We start from the raw sequence: 18,691 nt of genomic DNA on the forward strand, positions 1-18,691 counted from the left end.
TCCAGGGTCACATAACAAGCAAGTGTCAGAAGAATTTGAACCCAGTTCCAACCTTCTTGGATATCTTGAGGCACCTTGGTATCATCATTCCTATTCCTCCAGTTTCTCCATTTTGCCCTGGAAGTAATAAGCAAGTCAATCCATTATCTATGGAAACATTGTGACAATCCACTTCCTTATGGCTCCCCTCACCATCCCTGTGACTCCTCAAACAAAGAAATCCCTTTTCTGGACACTGCTCCCCTATTCAATTATCTCCCAGGATAGAATGTGAGCTTCTTGAAGGCAAGAATTATTTTGCTTTTATATTTCTGTCCCTGTATCTAACACAGTGGCTGGCACACAGTAGGTACTAAATAAATGATTTTTCATTCATTCAGTTGTTCATTGTGTACATTCACTAAGCCATATTGAGTAATTAACTTGAGGAATCTCACTTTTTGGCAGCTCCCCACCCCCACACAGTGTCTTGGTCCAAGGCAGACCCCATGGCACTTCTCCTGGGTGGAGAAAGCCAGCCAGAGGACAAAAGGGATCCAGAGTGGAGTCAATGAGAAGTAAGAACCAAACAGTGGGCAGAGGGTTGGAAGGGGTATAATGGTGGCCATGGTCAGACTTGCCTACAGTTTCTGGATCTTCTCTTCAAAGGCTTTGTCAGGGAGTAAAACTTCCACTGTGTAGCTGACCTTCTTGGGGTGGACCAAACTGTAGGTGTTGTCAAACCTCAGGACATCTGCAAGGCACAGACAGACATACAGAGAGGTATATCTTCTGTAGCTCCCCGCTGTCTACTGAATTAGGCCTAAGCTCCTAACTAGCATGGAAGGACAGGCCTTCAACCTGCCTGCCAAGCTTTGTTTCTTAGTACTCCCCTTGAAGCATTTTATGGAGAAGGGGTTGATCAGGGGACCCCTCACCATTTGAGGTTCTCCAAAGCCATTTGAGGAAATTACAGGATGAAAGGGGCAGATAATAGAGACGATGAGGTGCAAAGATTTTGCCTCTTTCACATGCTGAGTGTCCCATTCACAGCTTTCAAATTGCCTACAACCTTGAGTGGCTCATGACCCATGAGTATAGGGATCTATTCACTGACTTTAGAGGGTGTGAAGCTGATGGTGGCCCATTAGTACTTTGTAAAGGGTTTTCTCCTTACAGACTTGAATGAGTCAATGCAGAAAAGTGTTTCTACTTGTCCTGCATCAAGTTGACTGAGTTATAGGGTGGCTAGCCATTAGATGACTGAAAGGTCAGCCATACCTCTGATGTGGCCTTAAAAGGTACAAATGAGCTCTGAGGAAGTTATCTCTGGCAGATGCAAAGAAAGATAGTTACAGAGGAAGGTTTCTGCTTCTCTCTCCTTTTTCCATAGCCTATTTTTCAGAATACACCAGTGAAAATTTTTTCTCTTCCACCCCCAGGCCCATTAGTAATAAGGTCTCACAGTACAGCAAATAAAAATACGAACAAACAAACAAACCCAAGCATTTATTAAGCATCTGCTGTATGCCAGGCATGTAAAAAATATTTCATTTAATCTTTGAAACAACTCTGGGACCTAAGCACTATTATAATCTACTAAGGCAAATAGAGCTGAAGTGACTTGCTGAAGGTCACACAACTAGGAAGTGTTTAAGGCTGGATTTGAACTCATGTGTTTCTCACTCCTCTATCCACAGCACCCACTACCTGCTAGACTCTCCCTTTAAGAGATGTCAACTAGGTGGCACAGTGGGTAGAGCACTGGCCCTGAAATCAGGAGGACCTGAGTTCAAATCTGGCCTCAGACCAAACACTTGACACTTGCTAGCTGTGTGATCCTGGGCAAGTCACTTAACCCCAATTGCCTGAAAAAAAAAAGAGAGAGAGAGAGAGAGAGAGAGAGAGAGATGCCATCCCCAAGAGGAAACAGGCCCAGAGCATATAGCTTCAGAATACAAAGAGTATCAAGTACAGAGTATCAGGAAGAAAAGATAAGGAACCTAAAGACATTTGGAGTTCTTCAGGGCTGGTAGTGTGAGTTTCCTTGACCACATGCATTTCCTCTGTGTGTGCCTCTCTACTAGAATACATTATAGATGTGATTACTTTTTTTTTTTTGATACTATGTGTATTTGTGGGAGAGGGCATCTTAGGTTTATGGGGGGAATGCTTTATAACCACTATTCATGCCATGCCACTTCAATAAATGTCTTTGCTTTGAGCTAATTTGGTCAACTAGCTGACTATTAAAGGGAAATACACACCAGTGGGGGCTCATGAGTTAGTTTTAGTAATATGAACCTACATAGTACCTTCAATCTGGGTTGGTCATCATTTGGGTGACCCAGATTGCAAGTACAATGTGGTGGGAGGGGAGATAGCCCAGAGGGGTCACTACACCCATGTCCCAACCAAATAAGACTAGACACTAGTCCTTGCTCTTATCTGAGCCCTCCTCCCCGTCTGTGCCTTTGTTCATACTGACCTCCATACCTGGAATGAGCTAGAAATCCCCACCACCACTCATGTTCATATGGTAAAGTCTCTCTCTTCCTACAAGGCCCAACACAGGTACCCCCAGGAGCCAGAAATCTCTGCCCGGGGTGGGGGACACTAAAGAGAAGGGAAGGAGAATATTTAAATGGAGACCAAGTGTGGATTGGTGGACACAGAAGACATAAAAGGTAACTCCACATTAAAACTTGAGGCTGAGGGGCAGCTAGGTAGCACAGTGGATATTGTGATACTGGCCTTGGAGTCAGGAGGACCTGAGTTCAAATCCAGCCTCAGACACAAGACACTTACTAGCTGTGTGACCCTGGGCAAGTCACTTAACCCCGATGGCCTCACTAAAAAAAAAAGCAAAAAACAAACAAACAAAAAAAACCAAAAACTTGAGGCAGGGGGAAGGAGTACTCAAGGAAAGTGGAGATGGGAGAGAAAACAGCAGCAGAGATGGCCCCAGGGCAGAGCCCCAGGTGAAATCTGGCCTTCCCCTAGCCTGGGGGGCACTTCCTCACACCAGAACAAGGTAGGGACAAACCACAGAGTCACAGGAGAGACCCCAGGCCCACCTAGTCCAACTCACACACAAAAGGATCCCCCCATGACATATCCAACAAACAACTATGGAACCTCAGCCTGAAGACCCCCTAGTGAGGGGGGACCCACCCCATCCCGTGGGTGCCCATTCCACTTGGGGCAGTTCTCATCAGGAGGAAGTTCGTCCTGGCTCCAGGCTAGAACTAGGCTCTCTGCACCTTCGTCTCCTTGCTCCTGGCTTTGCTTCCTGGGGCCACTCAGAACAAACCATCTCCCACGGGACAGCCCCCTAAGTACTAGAACAGCTGTCCTGCTCCCCACCCCCACTCCTGATCTCTCCTCCTGCCTGATCATGCCCAGTCCTTCAACTGATCTTCTGGGGCATAGAGAGCCCTGGCTCTTCCTGCTGCCTCCTCTGGGCACTCTCCAGATGATCACTGTCCATCTTAAACTGTGGTGCCCAGGACTCAACCCTGTAATTTAGATGAAGCATGACAAAGGCAAAAAAGGGTGGGACTGTGGCCTCTTTGTTCCTTTAGGCTCTCTCTCCTTAATGCAGCCCAAGGTGGCATGAGGATTTTTGGCTGCCATAACACTCTGCTGATTCCTAGCAAGCTTGCAGTCCACTGAAACCCCTAGATCCTTTTCAAAACAGCCTTTATGAATCCAGGCCTTTCCCAGTTTGTATTTGTGAAGCTGGTACTTTGTGTCCAGGTGTAAACTTTGTATTTATTCCTGTTGACTTGGCTCTTATTAGATTCAGACCAATGTTCTAGCCCAGGGCTGGGGAACTTGTGGCCTCCAGGCCACATGTGGCCCTCTAGGACCTCAAGTGTGGCCCTTTGACTGAACCCAAACTTCACAGAAGAAATCCACAGGTTCCCCACCTCTGTTCTAGCCTCTCAAGAATCTTGCATTCTATCTCTGTGGATTAGCTATCCTTCCTTGTTTCAAGTCATTTGCAAAACTGATGACTTTATCTAGGTCAATGATAAAAAAAAAATACTGACTACACTACCAAGCCCATATCCCTCCACTGGAGATCCCCTTCCATGCTCAGGAGGCATCATTAACAACCACTCCTTGGGTTCAGTCATCCAGCTAATTCTGGACACACCCCCCCTTTAGCCTCCATGCCTCCATTTGCTAGAATATGGTGAGATTTTTTATTAGCATTAGTGAAACTGAGGTAAACCACATCCACAGCATTCCTCTCCTCTCTTCCCATCCTCTTTTTAACTCTCTAGGGTCTGGCTTCTGACCTCATAGCTCAGTCACATCTGCTCTCTTCCAAGCTGCCAGTGACCTCTTAGTTGCCAAATCCAATGGCCTTGTCTCAATCCTCATTTTCCTCATCCTCTCTGCAGCCTTTGGCATTCCTGATCACCCATTTCTCCTCAATTCTCTCTTCTCTCTAGGATTTCAGGACCCTGTCCCCTCCCCTGGTTGTCCTCCTCCCTCTCTGACCGCCCCTTCTCGGTCTCCTTGGCTGAATTCTCATCCAGATCACATCCTCTAACTGCAGGTGTCCCACAGGGTCCTTTCCTGTCCCTCTTCTCTTAGCGATCCATGGGCTCCATTGTCATCTCTATGCAGATGATTCCCTCATCTAAATATCCAGCCCTAGCCTCTTTCCTGCCCTCCAGCATCACATCACATCATCAACTACCTTTCCAGGATCTCCAGCTGGATGTCTCATAGATGTCTCAAACTCAGCATGTCCCAAACTGAACTCATTATCTTTTCCCCTAAGTCCCCCCACTCCAACCTACACACACACACACACACACACACACACACACATTTTCCTTTATTACTGTAGAAGGCAACACCATCCTCCAGTCCCTCAGGTCCACAGTCTAGGAGTCTTTCTGGACTTCTCACTATAGGTCTCCCCCTCCCCCTCCCCCCATCTAACCTGTTACCAAGTTGATTTCACCTTTGCAACATCTCTCAAATATGCCCCCTCCTCTCTTCGGATGCTGCTATCACTCTGGTGCACCATCCTCATCACCTTACACCTAGACCATTGTAATAGCCTACCAGTTGGTCTCCCTACATCGTCTCTTCCTGTTCCAGTCCAGTCTATTTAGCTGCCAAAATAAATTTCCTGAAGTGTTGGTCTGATCATGTTATCCCATACAAACCCCCCCATCAACTCCAATGGTATCCCTATTCTAGGATCAAAATAAAAACCCTCTGACATTCAAAACCCTTCACAACCTAGCCCCCTCCTGTCTTTCCAGTCTTCTTACCCCTTACCTCCTCCCACATCCTTTTCCATCTAATTAACACTGGCCTCCTGGTTGTTCCACAAACAAAACACTCCCTCTCTCTCCACCCTTGGCATTCTCTCTGGCTGCTTCTTATGTCTGGAATGCACTCCCTCCTCACATCCCCCTCCTGGCTGGACTGGCTTCCAAGCCTTAGCTAAAGTCCCACCTTCCACAAGAAGCCTTTGCCCTATCCCCTTAATCTTATTTCCCTCCTATTGATTATCTCCAATTTATTCTGTCTATAGCTTGTTTGTACACCTTAGATTGTGAGCTCCCTGAGGGCAAGGACTATCTTTGGCCTTTCTTTGTATCTCCAGTGCTTAGCACAGGGCCTGGTTCACAGTAGGTGCTTAATAAATGTTGATGGATTGACAGACTGTTTTAGTAATCTTGTCCAAAAGGGCAGTGAGGTTGGTTCAGCTAGGGTAACTTGTTCTCCATGAAGCCAGGCTGGCTCTTTGTAATCCTCATCTCCCTTTCTGGATATTCTCCAACCATATCTTTAATGATTTTTCCTGACTTCTTCCAGGAATTGAAGCCAAGCTCATTGCTTTTGGTTTGTAGACTTTCTGCTTCCCTTCCAAATCAGCACATTTGCCCTCCCCCTTTCCTCATGAGATTGCTCCCATTTTCCATGATCTTTCAAATATGTCACTCACAGACACCAGGTTCTGTGCAGGTGAGAGTGCCATCCTCAGGGACCAGGTGACAGTTGTACTTCTGGGTGGGCAGCACCTCAATCATCTCCTTTGCCCTCTGTTGCTCCCCCGTCTTTGTCTTCAGATAAATCCCCACGCCAATGTCCGACCCATCCAACATGAACTGCCATCTGCAGAAGGAGAGACGTTGGTTCCTCTTGCCACGTGCTCTGCCCTCGCTAGGATCCTGTGCCCCACGCTCCTGCTGACACACCCCCACAGCTCCCTTCTGGGGAAGGGGAGACTAGACAGACCCCTACCTCAAGACACAGCCTGGGAAGAGGATCTCAGTCTCCACCTGGTGGGAGGAGCCCCGATTGACAGACACTGTATGCTCATACTGCATTTTCATCTGGTTCTGTAGGTAGTATTTCTTGGGGACCACGCCCCCATATTTAATCTGCCAGAAGAGAACGTGATGACCTTTGGGCTGATGGATCTGCCCTCAGCTCCTGCTCCACTCCTGGCCCCTGGGGGTTTCTTACCTTGGTCAGGTATTTGGGGTTCCCATCAGGGTCTGTTAGGGTCCCCCCATATTCTGCAGGCAACTGGTCAGGGCTAATTAATTTCTACAAATCCTCCTTCCAGTTTGCTGATGGGAGAAAAAGAAGATTCTAGAGTGAGAGGAGGAAGAGATTCCAAGAAGAGATTTGGACAATGAGCCCAGTCCTTAAGACCTTGCATGTTCTCCCTACGTATGACTGAGCTCCATTGGGGACAACATGCCTCCAGGTGCTGGGGGAATGTGGGTTCTTGGGTTCTTGCTAGAGCCTCTCCGTAAATGGCTCTTTGTAAAAGCTAATTGAATTTAGTTGGTTAAGTGATGTTGGTGTGATGATCCCTGGAGGGTAGAGATTCTACCCTCTAAGGGAGATTCTAACTATGTGATGATGTTTTGTTTTTCATTCAGTGTCCAAGTCTTCTTGACCCCGTTGGGGCTTTCCTTGCCAAAGACACTGCAGTGGTTTGTCATTTCCTTTCATGGTTATTCCTCTGCAGACTGGGCTCCATGCTGAAATGGAGGTCCTGCTCTGATCCTGGGGTGCTGCTTGCTTCTGAACTTCCTCCTTTCCCTGTACACAACACAGGGCCTCCCTAAGCAGGTCCACTAGTCTTGTGCATAGGTCCCTGTCACTGTCAGCCTTAGATCTGTGGTCCAGAACCAGGTAGTGGGCAACAAGGCTGCCCATTGGCACCTTTCCCCATCAAATGTCCTGTGTGGGTCTGAGCCCTCACCTGGCTCTGGTACATGGTCTTTGCCAGAAAGATGGAGTGGACAATCCAGTGCCCAGTGTCCACTGATCTCCTTGTCCATCTCCCTATTCTGAGTGGCGCTTAATTTACTGTGACTTTTTCTGGATTCCTCCAGTAGGATTTGGTCTATTGCATTTCTAGGTCTGTTTGGAGAAGTTTTGTGGCATTTCCTGCTACTCCACCATCTTGGTCCTGCCTCTCACGTCTGGACAAAATCATCTGTCTGACATTCAAAGCCCTTAATAACCTAATCTTCTTTCCCCTCCCCCTGACTCTTTCAGTCTTCTTACACCTTATTCCCACACATTCTTCTATCTGGTGACGCTAGAATCCTTGCTGTTCCTTGCACAAGCCCCTCCATCTGCCATCTCTGGGCTTTAGAGTTGGCACCAGTGCCTGGAATTCTCTCCCTCCTCATCTCCACTTCTGGATGTCCCTGGCTTCCTTCAAGTCCCAACTTAAATCCCACCTTCTGCAGGAAGTCTTTCCTGATCTCTCTTCCCCTAGTGCCTTTCTTCTGGGGATTATTTCCTAGTTATCTTCAATATCACTTTTTTTGTCCATAGCTGTTTCCAGGTTTTCTCCCCTATTAGACCATGAGCTTCTGGAGGGCAGGGACTGTCTTTTTGCTTTTCTTCTTACCCCCAGTACTTAGCACAGTGCCTGGTACATAGTTGGCACTTAATAAATACTTATTGACTGACTAAAAAATAAATATGTAGAAATAATATCCCAGGCAAGAAAACTATTTCTTTTTCATGAGATCATAGAACTACAACCATCACAGACTTTAGAAACCATCTGGTCCAACCTCCTCATTTTGCAGATAAGGAAACTGAGGACCAGAGAGGTTTCTCTTTCCACTGTGCCTTCTGGAATTCCTGGTATGTAGGCAACATACTTGCCTTCATCTTAAATCTCTTCCTTTCTTACTCCTTCTATCACCTGGCTCCCTCCTGATGACACAGCCCCCCTAAGCCTCTCTTTCTAGCCATATCTACCCTTTTACTCATTTGCCCCAACTCACTGGTTGAGATGGAGAGGTTGGAATACCTGGTCCCCTTTGCCACTTCCAAGGTATCCCTCTACCTTTATCACTTATTTACTCCTCCTCCTTTGAGGTTCACTCAATCTACATCTACTACCCAATCAATATCCTGGTAGCTGCTATGTACAGATTTGCAGATGACTCCCCTTCTTTCCTACATAAGTCCAGGCCATGCCTCAGTCTTTCTCTCCTCCTCAAGTCCTGTTGGCTATGGGTACTTACAGGGGGTGGAGGTGAAGAGGGTGGGGATTTTGGGGTGCTCTTAGATGCACAGAGGCACCCCAAGATCGTGGGGAAAAGCCCAGATCACGGTGTGGATCTGCCTGGATGAATTCAACTCAGATCTTCTTCTAGCCAGAGAAAAAGTTGATTAAAGATAAGCATATAGGCCAGACTCCCAAGGAACCCAAACATCAGTGATCTAAATGGAGTTAAGGTGGTCAGGTGCGGTGTGAGGCAGTCTCAGCCTCTTGGGTGTGAGGAAAGCTCAGCATCTGAGTGAGGGCTGGGGTGGATAGGCCACACGACACCTGTGAGGACAGGCAGGCATGAAGGGTCTCAGCTTCTAAGCTTGAGAACAGGTCAGCAGCTGAATGGGGGAAAGATGAGTCTTTAAGTACAGAAAGATTGGGGAGGGGTCTAGGAGGGGCCAAGCAGCTTGGAGTGACAGGAGGAGGGGGTCTAAGGAGTGGCCAAACAGTTTGGAGTGATGGGAGGCAGGGCCTAAGGAGATCTGGATGGGGGTGGCCAGCAAGCTGGGGCAAACAGAACACTGGAGCCTAGCTAGGATTAAGGGTGGGAATGGCAAAACAATGGGAAAACCAGTTGATTGGGGAGGTGAACCCTTTGGAAAAGGGTCCAGGTGAGAATTTCCTTTTGGAATGTCTGAGTGATTTGAACAGACAATGAGAATAGATAATGAAGGGAGCTGGGAGGGGAAGTTTGCTTTCAAAGGGAAATAAGGCAATTTCTAAAACTTTAAGGGTTTTCTGAGACCGGTAAACAAAGCTGAAGCCAGGTTCTTTTTAGGGGCCTGGAGGAAAGCTGTGGAGGAAAAATGTCAAAGAGAGATAAGTGAGCCTATAAGGAATCTAAAAGTTTCAAGGTTTTTTTTCTGGGAATTGTAAACAAGGTAAATCTCTTCAGAGGTCTTGGTTTCAATTCCAGGCCAGAGGGGAGAACTGAAGGAGGATTTGAGGCCAGAGGGACCATCCCCCATACATCAGGGCTAGAGGTGATTACAAAAAGTAAGCTGCTACAAATTTGAAAAATGAACAGGCAAAGGAGAAACAGTCCAAGCATAGAGAATTACTATGGGAATAGAGAAGACCAGGGTTTATCTTCAGAGGAGGATATTGAAGCAAAGAAACCCTTTTCTATCCCCAAAGAATAATGTCAAATGGTCACCTGCCCAAAAAGAATTCATAGAAGAACTTTACAAAGACTTCAAAAATCAAATGAGAAAGATTGAGGAAAAACTTTAAAAAAAAAAAAGAACAATTGAAGAAAAAAAAAAAGATTATGAAAAGAAAGTTTAACCAATTAGAAAAGAAGATCCAGAATCTTAAGGAAGAAAATGACTCCTTGAAAACCAGAATCGGGCAAGGGGAAGCTAGCAAAGTTATAAGAGATGAAGAAATAATAAAACAAAATGTAATGAAAAATAGAAGAGAATGTGAAACATCGCAAAAGAAAAACAAATGATCTGGAGAACAGATCGAGAAGAAAAAACATAAGAATAATCAGACTACCTGAAAGCTATGATCAAAAAAAAGAATCTTGATACAATAACACAAGAAATAATTAAAGAAAATTGTCCTGAAGCATTAGAACAAGAGGGGGAAGTAGAAATAGAAAAAATCCACTGATCACCACCGGAAAAAGATCCTACAAGGAAAACTCACAGGAATGTTACAGTCAAATTCCAAAACCTTTAGCACAGGGATAAAATATTATGAGCAATGCAAAAAAAAAAAAACCAATTTAAATACAGTGGTGCCACAATTAGAATTACACAAGACCTAGCAGGGGTGACAGTAAAAGACTGCAGGTCTTGGAACACTACATATCGAGGAGCAAAAGAACTGGGGTTCTGGCTGAAAATACAGCAAAACTAAGCATAATTCTGAATGGGAAACATGGATTTTCAGTGAATTCTCAGACTTCCAGGATTTTGTTTAAAAAAAACAACCCTGAACTTAATAGAAGATCTGACATACAAGGAGCCAAGAGAAATATAAGGTATATACCAAAGACAAACTGTAAGTGACTCAATAAGGAGAGACTGTTAACTTTTTATGTATGTAAAATGTAAAATGATAAAAAAAAATGTAAAAAATTCGTCTGAGATTGTTATCAGTAATTGGGTAGTTCATAAGAACGAGAGGTAAACCTGAGTGTGATATGATTTTAAAAAGTAAAATCATTTAGGAACAGCTAAAAAGAGTAATTATCTAGAACTGACACAGAGGAATTAGATGGGGGAGGAAGACTGTTAGTTCTGGAGACCAAATTCATTAGGAATGGGTTCCAGAGGGAACAATACATATACATCTAGAAGAGTATAAAACTCTTCTAAATTCAGAAAGAAATAAAACGCTAAAGGGATAGGGAGGGGGGAGAGGATAAGGGAGAGATCTTTAGAGGGGAGGGTGAGGGAATAGGTCAAAGCAGGTATAGAAGGGTGTTTACATTTATGGGAATGGGAAGATAAGGGAGTGATCCTGGGTGGTGGTGGGGGGGTAGGTTAAGGAATAGGAGAGCAAGGTAGTGGGTAGAAGTAAAATAGAGGAGTCAGTAGGGAGAGGAAATAAGAGATAGGCACAAATATAAAATAAAGATCAGGAGTAGAATTTGTTAGGGAAAAAGGAGCAGGGGTGGTATTTATGGTCTTGGACAAAGTTAAGGCTAAAGTAGATTTAATTAAAAGAGAAAAATAGGGAAACTACACTACGTGTCAGCCATATTTATCAATGTTGTTTCGGACTATTTAAAACAACTAGACAGTATGAGATGGGAATATTGTGGTAGTGTAGGAAATGACAAGATGGTGGACTTGGAAAAATATGGAAAGATTTGGACTTATGAAGGAAGAAGTTATCTACTCTCAGAAAAACAGGATAAATAAGTATAGAACTGTCTTGCATAGATGCGTATGATGTATATGTCTACATATGATTATAATTATTGGTATCTAAGTATATGTATGTGTAACTGCATATACATAAGGGTATATTGTGTTTATGTATATATGTATATCTTTGTGCATATGTGTCTTTATATGTCTATATGTATGTATGTGTGTATATATGCATATATGTGTATGTATCTATACATCTATATATAAATATATCTATGTTTAATTGTGCCTTCAGGGAGGGGAGGGAGGGAGGAAGGGAAGAAAAAGAACAAAATAAAAAGTGCACAGCAAACTAACAAGGAAGCAAAGAAAAGATGGACAGCTCTCAACACAATGCATAGTATTTATTATATAGGCTTTCTTGAAATGGAAATTTGTTGCTGTATATTTTGAATCCTCTCTCATGATCTGCTGTACACATGGCAATGCCTTTTTTTTCTTTTCTTATTTTGTATTTAAGTTTAAAATAAAAAAATTTACAAAAAAATAAAAAAGAAATGACGAGTGTGGCTTTAGAAAAATAGCTTTAGAAAAACCTGGGAAGACTTGTATGAATTGATGCAAAGCGAGGTGAACAGAACCAGGAAAATGCAGCAATATTGCATGATGATCAGCTGTGAAAGACTTAGCTACTGATCCAAGACAATTCTAAAGGATGCATGATGAAAAATGCTATTCATTTTCAAAGAGAAAAGCATTTTTTGAACTTTCTTTATATTTCTTGAGGGGGGGGTTGTCTGTGTTTTCTTTTTCTTTCTTTCTTTTTTTGTTTTGCTTAGCAAAGGGGTTAAGTGACTTGCCCAGGGTCACACAGCTAATAAGTGTTATGTGTCTGAGGCCAGATTTGAACTCAGGTCTTCCTGATTCCAGAGCTGGTGCTCTATCCACTACACCACCTAGCTGCCCTGTGTTTTCTTTTTCAATGTGGCTAACATGGAAATATGTTTTGCATGACTTCACATATATAATTGATATCAAATAGCTTGCCTTCTCAAGGCAAAGAATGGGGAGGGAGGGAGAGAATTTGGAACTCAAAATTTTAAAAAAGAATGTTAAAACATTTTTACATGTAATGGAGAAATATTTAATGAAATAAAATAGTTTTTTAAAGACTTTACATTTTTTACACTTTGGTGGGATCTGGAAATACTTGGGTTCTATCATTACAGTCCAGGGGTGGGGGGGCGGGGGGCATGAAAGTCAGACTTCAGGGGATGGAGTCACAAATCAGCATAAGACAAATTCACCCAGGTTCAGGATTCTTCCCAAATTCTTTACTAAACTTTTCCAAGTCTGGCTTGACCCATCGCTATTTCATCTGGCCAAAAATGACCTAAATGGTGACCTCTGATTTACAATCTTCATCCACTCAATAACACTCCCTTGAAGAGAAGCTAGGAGGGTCAGGACTCACTCACCTCGCAGAACCACAATCTTTTTGCGTGTCTCCTCTGAAATGAAGGCTTTGACCAAGTTGTAGGCTACAGGAAACAGTTTAGGAGCTGAAAGAGACAGAGCTACCTTGAGATTACAGCCAGAAAGAGCAGATGATACTGCATAAGGTCGGGGCAGCCCTGGCCAGCATAAAACCAGCCAGCACCAGCTGTGGGGTATAAGTGACTCATATCACCCACCACTGCCCTTGGAAACTCAACCATGCTGGTCCTGGTTCTTGGGCTCCCTTGAAGGGGGTGAGTATAAAATAAATTCTTTTAGGGATTTTGATGCCAAACTCTAATGGGGGACAATTCCCATCATTTGGTGAACCTTGGCAAAGTCCAGCAGGTTCCCCCTTGCATCTACCCCAGACCCCTCTTGCCTCTCACCCATTCTATCCCATCCCCTGCCATTGCTGACTTACCTTTGACAACAATAAGATACTTGACGGTCTTGGGAAAATTGTTCTCAAGTATGGAGAAAAACTGCAAAGTCAAGAGAAGCCTACTAATGGCCTTCCTCATGCCAGCCAGTGCCCACCTCTCTGAGATCTCCAGGAGACAGTCCCAGAAAGCCTCAGAAGGACTCCGCTCTCCAGGGCTCTTCAGAGCTCCCACTGAGGACCCATTGCTCTCACTGCCTGGGCTGTCACTGTGTGGACATCACTGCCCAGTCTACCGCTCCTCCAGCCTCCAGGGCTGAGAAGGGGTCCATAACTCTTCAGGAAGTAGAGCTGGAAAGGCCTTTAAAGGTCAAGACCCTATTTTTATAGACGCCATAACTGAGACTCAGAAATGCTAAAGAGCTTGGCCAAGGTCATTCAGAATCAGAGACTTTTTGGGTAGTGAGTTTCCCGGATGGTGTCTGGGACCTCAGGGCCTCTAACCCAACCTGTGCCCATACAAGAACCCCCTTTATACCATCCCTGACAAATGATCTTCTAGCCCCTGCTGGATGGGGAACTCACTACCTGCCAAGACATCCCTCTCCACCTTTGGACAGCTCTCCTTGTTAGGAAACTTTGTCTTCCATCAAGCCTAAGTTATGTTTGGTTTTTTGGTAATTTGCAATAATGAATAGCGAAGGTGGATCTAGAATATTTGATTTCACCTACCAATCCAGTGTTCTTGCTTCCACATCCTGTGAGAGACCATTAGATCCCAAAAGAAGGACCCTTGGAGACCACGAGATTAGTGGATTTAGAACTGGAAGGGCCCATTCCCTTCATTTTATGGATCAGTAAACTGAGGCCCAGAGAGGTTAAGAGGTGATTTACTCAAGGTCACACAGTTGTGGGCCTTGAACCCAGGTCTTCTTGGTGTTCTTTCTGTTCAACCTGAGCACTCTGCCCCCAGGGTACCCCTCCTCACAGAACTTCAGCCATTTTCCCTGACTTAGAATTTTTGAGCCAAAGGCCTCACTATGCTGTGGGCTCAGAGCCCTGGCCCGAGCTTCACCCTGAGGGTGAAGGGAAAGACTCGCTGCTGTAGGGACCTGACTGCCCCCAGCTCAGCTGAGCTGAGGCCAGGTCTCCCCCACCCCTAAGTCCCCCTTCCCTCCTCACCTCCTGGTAGATTTCTGTAGCTGGCTTCCAAAAGTGCTTCAGGCCCAGACACTCTAGGTCAAATATCATAATGAAAGTTTCAATCTTCTTTCCCAGCTGTAAGGACAAAAAGACAGGCCCGTTCATCTGGCAGGGGCAGGTGACCGGCTGTTTATGGTCCAACCAGGGTTGGCTGCACTCGGGAGATTCAGAGCTGGGAGAGACGGTGCAGGTCATCCAGCAAGAAGGTCATCCATTCGTTAAGTCAGCACCGGAAGGCACCAGAGACCGTTTTATCCCGTTCCCTAATTTGGGGATCGGGAATCTGGGGCCTGGTGAGCTTCAGTGCAGCTCAGTGATGCAGTGGATAGAGCCGTGGGGCTCTTTAGAATCAGACCACTGAACTCTCTGGGCCTCATGAGTAAAGAGGCAGTTGGACTCTGGCCTCAAAGGTACCTCTCAGCTCTTAGCTGATGCGCCTACAAGTTGGGCCTGGTGGGGCTGATACAGCACGTAGGCACGTGGCCCTGAGCAGCAAATTCTCTCAGCTTATGAGTTTGGGAGTCACGATGGAGGGGGCGAAGCTTTTGCTCCGTCATTTCAGTCCTGTCCAACCCGCATGACTCCATTTGGGATTTTCTTGGCAGAGGTACGGAAGTGATTTGCCATTTCCTTCTCCAGCCCATTTTACAGATGAGGAAACTGAAGCAAACAGGATAAGTGACTTGCCCAGAGTCACCCAGCTACCAAGTGTCTGAGGCCAGATTCTTCCTGAGTCCAAGCCAGTGCTCTAACCAATGCACCACCTAGGTGCCCTGGGGAGAAGCAGCCATGGAAAATGGAGGCTGGAGGGAGCTGAGGAGGGATTTGGCAGCTTTTAAAGTCATTTTGAATATACCACAAATCGTGTCTTCTAAACTTTACTGCTCCTTCTCTACTGGAACAAGGGCATGGGAGCCAGTGAGGGCAGTAGGCTACTCATGGGTAGCTGGAGTGCCATCTGGTGGCCGACCTGTGTATTACACCATCGGGGGCTAAGTAATAGATGCAGTCTCTGGAATAGGAGAGAACAAGGGAAGGGACTGAGGGGGTCGCAGTTGGCACTGAGGGCACCTTTTAGCATTGCAGCCAATTCTAACACCCCTGCCCCAATTAGAAAAAAATATTTATGAAGCAATTACTGCACATGAGTCAGTGCTAGGAGCAGTAGGGGATATAAGACACTGTCCCTGCCCTGCTCAATAACCCTCCTGGGCTCCCTGCCATCTCTTGGATTAAGAAACAAAACTGAGCCTGGTATTCGAGGTCTTCCAGAATCTGGCTCTAATCTCTCCAGCCATAGCTCATCCTGTTCTGTTCCAGACAAACTGGATCACTCTGCTTACATCCTCTGTCCTAAATATGCCCTCATCCAACCTGGGACTTTGCTCACGCCACCCCCATGCCTGCAACTGTTTTCCTCCCTCAGTTTCCATCTGCTGAAATCCCTCCCTTCCTTCAAGGCTGAGGTCAGATCCCAAGTCCTCCATGAAAGGAAGTCCTGCTCACTCAAATGTCAGAGAGCTGTCTAGACTCTCCTTGGGTTATACTCATAATCTAGCTGTCATCACTGGCCAGAAGCCACTCTCTCTAGGCACCTGCGGTCTCTCAACTCCCAATGTCATTGGTCTCTTCCACACTGCTCAACATGGTTTACAACCCTCTCCCCCTCCCTGGATCCTCCTGGATCCTCCTACCTGTCTGATTGCTCCTTTTCAATCTCCTGGGAGAGGTAAAGACCCAAGTCCTACACCCTGTGGTTTCTAGGGCTAGGTTTCAGGTCCTCTTCTCTTCTCTGCCTATGTTCTTTCTCTAGTGACCTCATCAGCTGTCACCTCTATCCATTAGAATGTAAGCTCCCTAAGACAGGGACTGTTACCATTTTGTATCTGCATTATCAGTGATTAGCATAGTGCCAGGCACAGAGGAAACTAATAAATGCTCACTGACTGACTAACTGACTTCCAGTCTCCCAGACTTGCGTGCTCAGGGTCACACAGCTAGAAAGTTGCACAGCCAGAATACTGAAATAATCACATTGATTCTGCGTCTTTTTTGAATTGATCCTATTTCTGATGAATTGATCTTGTCCCATAACTGCCTCGGACACGGTTAGTCATTCATTTTGTCCTGTAACTGCCCAGTCTCTGAACATAATTCAGAAATCAAGCTAGTTGGGGCATTTAGGTGGCTCAGTGGATAGAGCACTGGCCCTGAAGTCAGGAGGACGTGAGTTCAAATCCGGCCTCAGACCAAACACTTGACACTTACTAGTTGTGTGACCCTGGGCAAGTCATTTAACCCCAATTGCCTAAAAATAATAATAATTAAAAAAATATAAATTGAGCTGGCTCAATGAGTTAACTTTAGAAATCCAGTTCTCTAGTTAATCACTGCTCTATTCTTGTGTCAAAGATGTCTGTTACTCTTGATGGATGCAGGTGGGCACCAGGGAGTCTAGTCTAGTATCTTTACAGCACCAAGCTATCCTTCCTAGATGTCTGGTTTGCTCTCTGTCCTTGCAGGCGCAGCTGGACTCAGTGAATGTTTCTTAGTCACAGGAGGGAAGAAAGGGGCTGTTGCCTGTCTTCATTCCCAATTTCCATCCAGTCACATCTATGTTGCTAGCTTTCCTATTTTCTGTACTCCCTCAAACGATAAAAAGGGCTGTTCACTCCTTAATTGGATCAGAGCTTTGCTAGGAAGCTCAAATTCTATTTATTGGTAAATTCATACTTCTCTAATAAATTGATTGTGCTTGGAACTTGGTGCCTCAGTCTACCTTCATTTTTGAAACTGTTACAATATGAACCTAGGTCTCCTGCTTTTAAAGCCAGGGTCTTTTCCAGCTGATGCCTCCCCTACCATACCAGGGTCACAGAAGGGAAAAAAAATGCATTCAAAGACATGTACCTTTAAGGTGTCCCCTTTTAGCCATCTGAGAGCTGCTGTCTGACTCAAGAGAGCTCGAGAGGGGCAAGCTGAGGGGCTATAGCCCCAGGGTCAATGGGCTGAGACACAGGGATTTCTTTCCCTCTCTGTCCTCTTGGGACCACTCCCCCCATGCCCTATCTCAGCCTTCCCCCTTTCGTCTCTCACCTTCTCACTTTGTAGCTCACATTCCCGAAGGAGGAGTGCCAAGATCTGGATCCGTTTCTTGACCATTGCTGATTTGCTGCTGGACAGAAGCAGCCCTTTGGGATCCAAGCAGCCAGTGGTATCCAACCACACAGGGCAGCCCTCTCGGCCATAACCACTCAAGCCGCCTGTGTCATATAACTGGAGGACCTAGGCACAGAAGAAGCAGTCATGATGGTCCTCAGAGGCCCCAAGGTCAAGACTGCTCATGGTACAGACCAGGCAGCCAGACCCCAGGGGAGAGCCAGGCAGGGCTGGGAGCTGGGGCTCTGGGCAGGAGGTTGATCCAGGCTTACCTCAGAGGGCTGCCAGTTCATGATGTTGTCCAGGTCTTCTTCCTTCTGAAATACCATGTGCTACTAAGAGAAATGGGATGGTACCGAGCCAGGCTTCCTTAAGTTCAGGCAGCCCCAGGATCGGATGTAAAGGGCAGAGCTCAGAATGACAGAAAGTCAGAGCTGGGGGGACCTTGAAACAGGGATTGTCTGAGCTGGGAGAAATCTTGAAAAAGGTCTTTAGGACATGGGATGTCAGAGCTGGGAGAAACCTCTGAACCTAGAATGTCAAAGCTAGAAGGAACCTTAGAATATGGGATGTCAGAGCTAGAAAGGATCTTGGAAAAGGACTGTAGGACCTAAGATGGGAATTCCAAAGGACTCAGGATGAAAAATACTCTCTCTCTCCAGAGCAAGAATGGATAAATCTGAAGCAGACTTTTTTAAACTTTCTTTATTTTTCTTACCTTTTTTTTTTATTGTTTTGCAACATGGCTAATACAGACATATGTTTTGTATTATTTCATGTGTGTAATTGATATCATGCTGTTTGCCTTCTTAATGGGTGAGGGAGGGATTGGAGGGAGAGAATTTGGAACTCACAATTTTTAAAAGTGAATATTAAAAATAAATAATGAAATAATTTTTCCCCAGGGTATATAAGGTGTCAGAGTGGAGAGAAACCTCTGAACCTAGAGCATCAGGGCTGGAAGGCAGCTAATTCAACTCCTTCCTGGTACAGTTGGGAAAACTGAGGCCCTTGGAGAGGAAGTGACTTTCCCAAGGTCACATGGCTAGGAAACAGCAGAGCAATGATTCC

The 18,691-nt window shown here is 45.4% G+C and overlaps 1 protein-coding gene across 1 annotated transcript in view; it reads right to left on the reverse strand.

Annotated features, from left to right (window-relative positions):
* LOC114045042 (SEC14-like protein 4) overlaps positions 1-18,691 on the reverse strand; it is a 27,106-nt gene continuing 8,415 nt past the window's right edge. The window contains 10 exon segments of the mRNA XM_027864839.1: positions 1-117; positions 621-733; positions 5,960-6,129; positions 6,259-6,398; positions 6,484-6,590; positions 12,858-12,941; positions 13,301-13,361; positions 14,441-14,536; positions 17,558-17,746; positions 17,893-17,952. Of these exon segments, the coding sequence (XP_027720640.1) occupies positions 621-733; positions 5,960-6,129; positions 6,259-6,398; positions 6,484-6,590; positions 12,858-12,941; positions 13,301-13,361; positions 14,441-14,536; positions 17,558-17,746; positions 17,893-17,952 (1,020 nt within the window). The 3' untranslated portion in view covers positions 1-117.

The sequence above is a fragment of the Vombatus ursinus genome, unplaced genomic scaffold (assembly GCF_900497805.2).
Source record: "Vombatus ursinus unplaced genomic scaffold, bare-nosed wombat genome assembly UNPS02001287.1, whole genome shotgun sequence".
NCBI classification, from domain to species: domain Eukaryota; kingdom Metazoa; phylum Chordata; class Mammalia; order Diprotodontia; family Vombatidae; genus Vombatus; species Vombatus ursinus.